The sequence below is a fragment of the Rhincodon typus genome, chromosome 30 (assembly GCF_021869965.1).
Source record: "Rhincodon typus isolate 14 chromosome 30, sRhiTyp1.1, whole genome shotgun sequence".
Lineage (NCBI taxonomy): Eukaryota > Metazoa > Chordata > Chondrichthyes > Orectolobiformes > Rhincodontidae > Rhincodon > Rhincodon typus.
This window is the reverse complement of record NC_063361.1, coordinates 37,137,504-37,149,210: the sequence shown is the minus strand read 5'-3', so window position 1 is coordinate 37,149,210 and position 11,707 is coordinate 37,137,504. Positions and strand designations below refer to the sequence as shown.

The 11,707-nt window shown below is 42.8% G+C and overlaps 1 protein-coding gene across 1 annotated transcript in view; it reads right to left on the bottom strand.

Moving 5' to 3' along the window:
- LOC109932218 (growth factor receptor-bound protein 7-like) overlaps positions 1–11,707 on the bottom strand; it is a 63,584-nt gene that overhangs the window by 29,459 nt on the left and 22,418 nt on the right. Inside the window, exon 2 of the mRNA XM_048614431.1 lies at positions 3,443–3,525. Coding sequence (XP_048470388.1) covers positions 3,443–3,525 — 83 coding nt within the window. The remainder of the gene's footprint in view (positions 1–3,442; positions 3,526–11,707) is intronic.

Sequence of the window (11,707 nt, the reverse complement as noted above, 5' to 3'; positions counted from 1 at the left end):
GGCTGACCCAGAGTCCCCCTGTTCAGGATATGTCCTGAGTGAGACTACGTAATTTCCCTCACTCAAGTGATGTTCCCCAAGCTCAGGTGGCCTGGCGGGGGTGTCCACTTCCATTGGAATACCCTGCACCTCGTGTGCTCCACTTGCTGCATTTTCCAATTATGAAGCCAGTTGTAGTGTCTGTTTGAAGTCTAGTTGGGCTTCAGCTAGTAGGCACTTTCGCATGGTTACATCATTAAGCCCACAGACCAATCGGTCTCTCAGCATCTCATTAAAGGTTAAACCAAAGTCACATGCCTCTCTGCCAGTTGTCTTAACCTAGTTGTCAAACTGCTGAGTAAAAATGATAGCATCTCAGAATTGGGGGAGGCTGGGGTCATAATATTCTTCAGCTAAATCCATCAACTCTTAAAAGGTTTTAGTATGTGGTGCCTCAGGAAAAGTAAGGTTCCTAATAACTGAAAAAGCTGTCAGAAGAATTACTCATTGCATTTCATCTGTTCTCAATGGCATTTGCCCAGAAAAAGTAACACATTCTTTCCACAAACTGGGCCCAGTCTTCGATAGCAGGGTCAAACAAGTCAAGCTTCCCCAACAACGGTATGATGCAAGCAATGCTTATCCCAACTCAAAGATGACTGCTGTGAGCGAATTTGTTCAGGACGTGCTTTACTCTCGTCGCCACTGAAATAACTCCACAGAGGCCGGTATCCGCTTACCAAGTCACCCTTTATTTACATTTCAAAAGTCCTTGACACTGATCCAACTCTCTCAGAGCCAGCTTTTAGAGTGAAAGAATGTCTGGTACTCCTATTTATATCTGTCAGTCAGGGCTCCCAGATTGGACCAGATGAACTGCCCCAATCAGGGAACTCATATTCTATGAGATCCACCTGGCTGACCTCGTTATAATCCCTAAAATAGTGTTGGCAGGGTGAGCAACAAAACACTTAATGTTTTTGGATGACATTCTTTGTCTACCAGTTCAATTGCTTTCACTCAATGACTGTCATCTTAAAATAATCACAGAGAAATTTGATTTGATTAAATTAAGTACTTAGCTGCTGAACCCACCAACAGAAATTTCTGGGCTCTCAAATTGTTTTGCTTTGGGAAGACGAAGCACGTGACCTCTGTGCACCAATAACGAGCAGCCTGGCTATGTGCAAACTCTATCTTCACCGCATACTAATCTTCCTGATTTTATTTTCAGCAGCATTTCACAAATTGCAACCTCCCCACCACAACGTTCTACACATTCAAGGACTGTAGATTTTTTAAATCAAAGGATCATAAAGCTTTGTTCAAGTAGGCCCTTCTGCCTATTATCCTGTACTACTTTCTCACTTAAACGAACCATTCTGTAGAAACAGTGGGGTTACACAAGTGCTGCCAATTTCTGAGGATCCACACATTCAGAAAAGCATCCTTAAAGTATTTTGCTTTCATAAAATGATCCAGCACATTGATAGTCATCTGATTCAATTTGCTTATCTTGTGTGCTAAAATTTTCAATATTGTGTATTTTAAAATTGGAAGACACATGTATGATATTAAATAAACTAATCTGCAAACATTTTAAACCCTAACCCTATCAAGTCCAACTCCCTTTTATAATTTTGTCACATTTTTGTGTAAATATTTTCCATTTTGAATTCCTGCTAAAGGACTACATATTTGAAACAAAAACTGGAAAATGGAAGTTTGGATCATTTGTTAAAGGATGAACTAGGCTATTTTTACAACTTGAAGAAAAATATGTGTGTTCTTTTACTAAGGATGGATTTAATACTTTAGGGAGACACAGATCACAGGCCAAGTATCAGAGGACTGCCAGTGGTACCATTATTCAAGAAGACAGCAATGGCAAAAATCAGGAAACTACAGCCAGTCAGTCTAACCTCAGTGGTGGGGAAACAAATGGAAGCAATTCTGAAGGACAGAATTTAACTGCACTTGGAGAGGTAGGGAGTAAACAAGAACAGTCAGCATGGTTTTGATAAGAGCAATTCATGTCTGACCAACTTGACTGAATTTTTTGAAGCAGTCACCAGGTGTGCAGATGAGGACAATGCATTTGATGTAGTCTGCTTTGACTTCAGTAAGGTTTTTGATAAGGTCCCGCATGGGAAACTAATAACAAAGGTAAGAGCCCTTGGGATCCAAAGAAATTTGGCTAAGTCGATCCACAAATGGCTGAGTGGCAAGGAGCATCAAGGTGTATTTTTTTTAATGACTGGAAGCCTGTGTCCAGTGGGGTTCTGCAGGGATCAGAGCTGGGGCCCTTGCTTTTGTGGCATAAATAAAGGATTTAGACTTGAATGCAGGACGGTTGTTCAATAGTTTGGGAGTCATCCAAAGATTAGTGTAGTGGTAAATAGTGAGAAGGACAGCCTTAGCCTTAGCCTGGGTCAAAATCCTGGAATGCCCTCCATAAGGGCATCTGGGTCTACCTACAGCACATGAACTATGAGGTTCAAGAAGGCAGCTTACCCCCACCTTCTCAAGGGCAACTAGGGATGGGCAACAAATGCTGACTAGCCAGTGATGTCCACATCCCACAGATAGATTAAAAAAAAGAATTACAGGAGGATATACATGGGCTGGTCAGATTGAATTCCATTTGTCACTGATCAGCCAATCTGGATAAATGTGGAGTGATGCACTTGGGCAGGACAAATGAGACAAGGGGAATGCATGATGAATGGTAAGACCCTGAGAAACAGTGAGGATCAAAGGAACCTTAGTATGTATGTGAACTGATCCCTTAAGGTAACAGGACATTTCGATTAAGTGGTTAAAAAGGCATATGAAATACTTGCCTTTATTAGCCGAAGAATAAGGTTTAAGAACAGGAAAGTTATGCTGGTTGGTTAGACCACAGCTAGAGTATTGTATGCAGCTCTGGAATCCACATTAAAGGATGTGACTGTATGGGAGATGGAACAGAGGGAATTTTCCACGATATAGCATGGGCTGGATATTTTTACTTATGAAGAGAGACTGGGCAGATTGGGGTTGTTTTCCTTTACAGCAGAGGAGACTGTGGGGGGAATGTGAATGAGAATTATTTTCCTTTGGATCACAAGGGCTTCTTACCTTTGCAATCAGTCTCCCATGCAAGAGATATTTCCTGTTTTACTTTTCTGCCAGATAGGAACGGACAATTGTTGCAGTTCACCCATGCACTCTTTGAATGTTTGGCTTTGCCTTTCCACCATCATCCCAAGTAATCTTGAGGAACCTATCCCCTTCAGCAATCTATCAAAACCAACTCATGCCTCATACAATCATAATTTCCTCTATGTAGATTCAAGATAGTAGTCTCAGAGTCAATTACATCACTGTCCATCCTGACGAGGAATCCTGTCATATTATGATCGCTTAATCCCAAGGGGCCTCACATAACTAGACTGCTAATTCCTTTCTCGTTGCGAAGTACTTTGTCTAGGGTTGCCTGTTCTCTAATTCGTTCGACATATTTGTCCTGGAAATCATCTTGTATGCACTCCAGGAAATCATCCTCTATGGTAAAATTACGAACTTAAGAGTCAGAGAGTCACAGGGTCCTACAGCACGGAGACAGGCCCTTCAGCCCAAACGGGTCCATGACATTCAAAATGTCCATCCACACTAACCCCATTTCCCTGCACTTGGCTCCTATCCTTCTAAACCTTTCCTATCCAATGAATTCATCCAAATGTCTTTTAAATGTTGTTAATGTACCCACCTCAACTACTTCCACTGGCAGCTCATTCTATATGCGTACCAGTTGCCTCTCAGGTTCCCGTGTATTCTTTCCCCTCTTACCTTAAACTGATGCTCTCTAGTCCACAATTCCCCAACCCTGGGAAAAGGACTGAGAGCATTCACCCTATCCATGCCTCTCATGATCTTATACACTTCTTAAGAAACCCCTCAATCTCCTATGCTCTAAAGAAAAAGTCCTAGCTTGCCCAACCGCTCCCTATAACTCAGTCCCTTGAGTCCTGGCAACATCCTTGTAAATTTCTTCTGCACTCTTTCCAGTTTAATAATATCTTTCCTATAGCAAGCTGAGCAAAACTGAACATAATACTACAACCGCGGCCTCACTAATGTCCTGTACAACTGCAAAATAACCTTCCCAACGTCTACATTCAATGCCCTGACTGATGAAGGCCAGTGTGTCAAAAACCTTTCTCACTGCCCTGTTTACCTGCGACTCCACTTTCAGACGACTGTGCATCTGAACTCCAAGGTCCCTCTGTTCCACTACACTCCTTATGGCCCTACCATTCACCATGAAACTCCGACCTTGATTTGATTTTCCAAAATGCAACACTTCACACTTATCTATATTAAACTCCATTTGCCATTTCTTAGCCTACTTCCCCAGCTGATGAAGATCTTGCTGCAATTTCTGATAACCTACTTCACTGTCCACGATACTGCCTATTTTAGTGTCATTAATTTGACCAATCTACGTGCAGATTAAAGTCACGCTAATTTCAGATGTTCCATAATTGAATGTGTCTGTAATTTCCTGTTTAATGCCATTCCCAAAATCACCCATACAGTTTAGGGCCTGTATATAACGCCGATTAATGTTTTTTGCTGCTTGATGTTTTCCAGCTGGACCTATACAGTTTCCACATCATTGCAGTTAATATCCTTCCTCATTACTACACTTAATCACCAATGCAACTCCACTGATATTCAGTTTCCATCCCTGATCAGCATGCAGTCATATCTTCTTAACTCCAACTATATCATTAAACTATTTTAATCTATTTGCACAGTTAATTCATCCGCTATATTGCGAATGCTCCATGCTTTAAGGCACAAAGCTTTAAGATTTTTTTTAGCATTAATTGCCCCATTCCAATTATTTTTCACTGTGGGCCTGTTTGATTCTGGCCCTTGCGTTCTCTGACTATCACTCTTCTTATTCCCCTTTCTGTCAATTGTTCTTGTCCTTGATCTCCCTGCCATTTTATATTAAAGCCTCTACAGCCGCTCTAGCAATATCCCCCTAGACCAACTGTCCTGGTCCTGCCCAGGCGTAACCCTGTTTCTACTGGTCCCATCTTTCCAGAACCAGTCTGCACTGAATTTCAAAAGGAGGAAAAGAGAAAGAAAGGGAATTACAAAGAGTGTTAGAAGTTTAAAAAAATGCAATTCCATAGGAAAGAAACAGAAATGGAAGAAAACGAGAAAGAAAGGGAGAAGACAGAGACAGAACAAGAACTTAAAAATGATGCAGCTTTGGCAAGCCAAGCCAGAAGTTTAGGAAAACATGGAAAACATGGTTCTAATCAAATCCATGATTCTGTTAGGAGATATTTAAGGTTTCACAGGCTTTGGCACAAATTTGAAGGATGTGGAAGCAATTTTCATTTTGCTTGAGAAGATAGCAACCAAATGAGGTGGCCTAAGCAGACTGGGCCTTGTCCATGCAAAGTATATCAACGAGCAAAGCACAGGAGATTAATGCATCTCTGTCAAAGGTAGATTCTAGGAATTATGATTAGTTGCACAGGACTACTCTAAGTACATATGAGTTGGCTCCGGATGCATACAGGCAGTGGTTTCGGAACTTATGGAAACAGCCGTTTTTTACAATTTATTCATTTTGTAGGATATGAGTGTTGCTAGTTGGCCAGCATTTATTGCCCATCCCTAGTTGCCTTTGAAAAGGTGGTGGCGAGTGGTCTTTTTGATCCACTGCAGTCTACCTGCTGTGGGTTGACCTACAATGCCATTAGGGAGGGAAGTCCAGGATGTTAACCCAGCGACAATGAAGGAACAGGGATATATTTCCAATCAGGATGGTGAGTGGCTTGGAAGGGAACATGAAGGTGGTGGTATTCCCATATATCTGCTGCCCTCGTCCTTCTAGATGGAAGTGCTCATGGGTTTGGAAGGTGCTGTCTAAGGATCTTTGGTGAATTTCTGCAGTGCATCTTGAATACAGTACACACTGCTGCTACTGAGCATCGGTGGTGGAGGAAATGGATGCTGTGGATGCAGTGCCAATCAAGCTGCTTTGGCCTGGATGGTGTCAAGCTTCTTGAGTGTTGCTGGGGCTGCACTCATACAGGCAAGTGGGGAGTATTTCTTCACACTTCTTACTTGTGCTTTGTAGTTGGTGGGCAGGCTTTAGGGAGTAACAGGGTGAGTTACTCACCATAGCATTACTAGCCTCTGGCCTGCTCTTACAGCCATTGCATTTATGTGGTGAGTCCATTTGAGTTTCTGATCAATAATAACTCCCAGAATGTTGATATTGGGGGATTCAGTAATAGTAACACCACTGACTGTCAAGGGGCAGTGGTCAGATTGTCTCTTTTTGGTGATGGTCATAGCTTGGTATTTGTGTGGTGCGAATGTTACTTGCGACTTGTCACCCCAAGCCTGGATATCGTCCAGATCTTGTTGCATTTGGACACGGACTACTTCAGTGTCCGAGGAGTCATAAATGGTGCTAAACATTGAGCAATCTTCAGGAAACATCCCCACTTCTGACCTTATGATGGAGAGAAGGTCACTGATGAAGCAGCTGAAGATGTTTGGGCCTAGGACACTACCCTGAGGAACTCCTGCAGAGGTGTCCTGGAGCTGAGATGACTGACTTCCAACAACCACAACCATCTTCCTATGTGCCACATATGACTCCAACCAGCAGAGAGTTTGCCTTTGATACCCACTGATTCCAGTTTTGCTAGGGATCCTTGATGCCACACTTGGTCGAATGCAGCCTTGATGTCAAGGGCTGTCACTCTCACCTCTTTTGTCCATGTTTGGACCAAGGCTGTAATGAGGTCAGGAGCTGAAAGTCCCAGGAAGAACCTAAACTGGGCATTGCTGAGCAGGTGCAGCTTGATAGCACTGTTGATGACAGTTCCCATCACTTTACTGATGATCCACAGTAGACTGATGGGGTGGTAATTGGCTGGATTGGATTTGCCCTGCTTTTTATGTACAGGACATGCTTGGGCAATTTTCTACATTGTTGGTAGGTGCCAGTGTTGTAACTGTACTGCAGTAGCTTGGCTAGGGAATTGGCACGTTCTGGAGCACAAGTCTTCAGTACTATTGCCAGAATTTTGTCAGGGCCCATAGCATTTGCAGTATCCAGTGCCTCCAACCGTTTCTTGATATCACATGGAGTGAATTGAATTGTCTGAAGACTGGTATCTGTAATGCTGGGGACTATTGGAGGAGGCCAAGATGGATCATCCACTCTGCACTTTCGATTGAAGATTGCTGCGAATGCTTCAGCCTTATCTTTTGCACTGATGTGCTGGTCTCTTCCATCACTGAGGATGAAGATATTTGTAGAGCATTCTCCTCCAGTGAGTTGTTTAATCATCCACCACGATTCACAACTGGATGAGGCAGGACTGCAGAACTCAGAGCTGATCTGTTAGTTGTGAGATCGCATAGCTCTTTCTATCACTTGTGGCTTATGTTGTTTGGCATGCAAGTAGTCTTGTTTGGTGGCTTAACCAGGTTGAAAACTCATCTTCTAGTATGCCTAGTGCAACTCCTGGTATGCCCTCCTGCACTGTCCATTGAACCAGGGTTGATCCTCTGGCTTGATGGTACGGTTGTGTGGGAGATATACAGGGCCATGAGGTTACAGATTGTGCTGGAGTACAATTCTGCTGCTGTTGATGGCCCACAGTGCCTCATTGATGCCCAGTCTTGAGATGATAGATCTGTTCAAAGTCAGTCCCATTTAGCACGGTGATAGTGCCACAGAGCACAATGGAGGTTATTCTCAATGTGAAGGTGGGACTTCGTTGCTGCAAGGATTGTGCGGTGGTTGCTCTTATCAATACTGTCATGGACAGATGCAACTGCAGCTGGCAGATTGGTAAGGATGAGGTCAAGTATGTTTTTCCTCTTGCTGGTTCCCTCACCACCTGCTGCAAACCCAGTCGAGCAACTACGTCTTTTAGGACAAAACTTATACTGAGTTTCAAAGAGTTAAACAGAATATTCTTGACAGGTGAATAAGAACATTAAAGGCTGAAAATACCTATGATGTTCTCAGATAAATTATTCTTTTAAGAAGAATTTAAAGCTTCCTTCCCTTCTATAATCAAAACTCATCTAGAAGACCAAAGGGTAGCAACAGCAAGACAAGCAGCTATCATGTACGTTAATTCAGAACTGATACATAAACTTTTTCTTCTGTCGCCCTCAGAAATTTGAGAAAAGAGTGGAACAGCGAACGGAACACAAGTAGCAAGGGTTGAGAATGGACATAGAGAATGCCCCAACTCCTTGGACTAAGATGGAAATTGGTGAGGGTGGAGGTGACATCTGGAACTTAAATGTTTCCATTGTAACAAGTGGAGCCATTGTGTTCTGAATGGAGGAAGTTGCAAGGTAAACCCATGGGAATTATAGGAGTTACTGAAAATGAATCAGAGAATGGAACACAAAAAGATTATACCATGAGCAGGTTGTAGCTCTAACCATAACGAAAAGGCCGGAGATGAATTCTGTCATTAGTAAAGGAAGTTGTAAGGTTGCGGAGAGGTATGTAGGATTTTTGTCAGAAGAAATGGTAACTTCTTTTTCCTCAGATGAGGTAGCTAAACCCATATCCATACGAAGGGGCAACACAATCAATTTTACTTCAGGAAGAATTGATTTTCTCTCCAGACAGTTTGATGGGAGCTAAAGTATTAATAAATGGGATTGGCAGAGAATATATTCCGGTTCTATTATATAAAGTACAACTGGAATGTGATTTATTACCAGAAAAAGTATTGGTTGGAGTAGTAAAATCATTCCCTGTGGAGGGAGTAGATTTACTTGTGGGTAAATGATTTGGCAGGACAAAAAGTAGCAGCTTCACCAATAATTACAGAATGCCCAAAGGAGGTACAAGAAACAGAACAATGACAGAAACTGCTTCCTGGTGTCCTTCCTTCATGTGTGATAATCAGGGCAATGGTGAAACAAGATCTATCAATAAGGGTTGATGTGACACATGAAGCAGGTGAAAGGATGGCTGAAACTTTCCTAAAAAATGAAGATAATCCAGCTGGAGTGTTTGGTATGACATCGCTAATTAGAGCGCAAAAAGTAGATTCTGAATTAAATAAATGAGCACAGTCAGCTCACACTGAGGTAGAGGCCAAAGGTGTTTCAGTGTGCTATTGAAGTGGAGACATCTTATAGATCCGCAAATGAAGAATGCTCAGTTGTACATGAGACAGTGGTACTGCTCAGCTATTGTAGAGAAATATTGCAATAGCACAAGATTCCCATAGCAGGGCACATAAGGATTCAGAAAGCTCAGGCATCCACAAACAGGTATTTTTTCCCAGCCAAGACTGCATAAAGACATAGTAAGAACTGCTGGTGCTGGAGTCAGAGATAACACTGTGGAACTGGCGGAGCCAGCAGGCCAGGGAGCATCAGAGGAGCAGAAAAGTTGACATTTCGGGTCCTGACTTGAAGAAGGGTCCCGACCCAAAACGTCAACTTTCCTGCTCCACTGATGCTGCCTGGCTTCCTGTGCTCCTCCAGCTCCACACTGTGTTATATCTGCATAAAGACATGGTTCAGTTTTGTAGACTCTGTCATACTTGTCAGGTTGTAGGTAAACATTCAGATGTAATTAAACCAGGGCCCCTGATTCCTAAATAAAAAGTGAAAGAACAGCAGGTACTGTAAATCAGAAACAAAAACAGAAATTATTGGAAAAGCTGAGCAGGTCTGGCAGCATTTGTGAACAGAAATGAGAGTTAATGTTTTGGGTCCAGTGACCCTTCCTCAGAACTGATGGTAACTAGGAAAATGTTGGTTTTTATGGAAAAGATAGGGTGGGGGAGGAGGTAATGAATAAACGACAGGTGGGGATAGAGCCCAAAGAGAGAGAAGAACAGTTGGACAGACAAAGGAGTGGATAACGATCTGGCGAGGAGGGTGAAGAGCTGTTAATGGAGACTATTAGTGGCTAACAATGGGTTGTGTGTTATAGCAAACTATGTGATAACAAGGCCCAGTGTGAGGGGGTGGGGGCTAGGACATAAGAGAGTTCAAGCCCTAAAGTTATTGAACTCTAGTTTTGCTTTTGTATCCCTGATTCCTATACCACTTTTTAGAGGAACCATTCAGTCATGTATTAGCGGATTGTGTAACACCATTACCTAAACTGAAAGCTGGAATTGAATATTTCCTTACTGTTATGGATATGACTACTCGATTTCCAGAAGCTATTCTCTTAAGAAAAATCAAAATTAAAGTTGTAGTGGAAAACTCTCATAATTTAGTCTACTAATGGAAATACAGTCTGATCAAGGATTAATTTTTATATCAATATGTTTTCAAGATATCATTCGTAGTTGAGGGATTAAACAATTGATATTGCCTGCGTTCAATCCACAGACACAAGGTTTGTTGGAGAGGTATCACCAAACTCTCAAAACCAGGATCAAAACCTATTACAAGTGTCCAAAGGAATGGGACAAGGGATTATAGAATCAAAGGTAGACAAACAGGAGGCTGGAAAAACACAGCAGGCCAGGCAGCATCTGGAGGAAAGGCGCAGTCAACATTTCAGGTATTTTCCTAGGGTGGAGGTAGCTATTACAAGGGGGCATAGTTTTAAAGTGAGTGGAGGTAGATATAGGGGTGATATTAGAGGTAGGTTCTTTTCTCAGAGAGTGGTAGGAGCATGGAATGCAATGCTGGAGAGGGTAGTGGAGGCGGCCTCATTAGGGCCATGTAAGCGGCTATTAGATAGGCATATGGACGATAGTATAAGGTAGGGGTGGAGGTTAGATAGACCTTAGGTTTAGGGTAAAAGTTTGGCACAACATCATGGGCCGAAGGGTCTGTACTGTGCTGTACGGTTCTATGTTTTATGTTCTATTACCCTTCTTCAGGACTGGATGTGGGGGCAAGGGTAGCTGCAGATAGTGGGGGCGGGGTGGGGTCGCGGAATGGTGGTGATAGGTACGACCTGGTTGGTTGATGGGAAGGATGAATCTGGTTGGTGGCTGGAAGGGAGGATCAGAATGTGGAATGGAAGGGAGGAGGTGGGGCTGGATAGGGAGCTGGGGAATGGGTGGCAAGGTTATTTGAAATTGGAGAATTAAATGTTGAGTCCCCCGGGCTGTAGGGTGCCCAGTTAGAAGATTAGGTAGTGTTCGTGAAATTTGCGTTCCGAGTAATAGCCCCAGTCTATTTAGCCTATCCCTATAGCTCAAACCCTGGCAACATCCTCCAATTTTTATAGGGCTCCTTAAAGTCATACTCGGTCAAATGTGGCACTGATGTCAAGAGCAGTGACTTTCACCTTGCCTCCAGAGTTCAGCTCTTTTGATTATATTTGAAACTAAAGCTGTAATATAGTCAGAAGCGAAGTGGCCCTGACTTACCCAAATTGAACATCAGTACTCAGATTATTCCTCTGCAAGTGCTGACCAGACAGCACAGTTGACAACCATTTCCATTACTTTGCAGATATTTGTGCCATCACCTGACAGTATAAGAAAACCCTCTCTGGACTGTTTTGATTAACCCATCTGCTGCAGCTTAGTAAAAAAACATGAGTTCTGAGGGTCAGAGATAGTAGGAACTGCAGATGCTGGAGAATCTGAGATAACTAGGTGTAGAGCTGGATGAACACAGCAGGCCAAGCAGCATCAGAGGAGCAGGAAGGCTGACGTTTCGGGCCTAGACCCTTCATTTTCTGAAG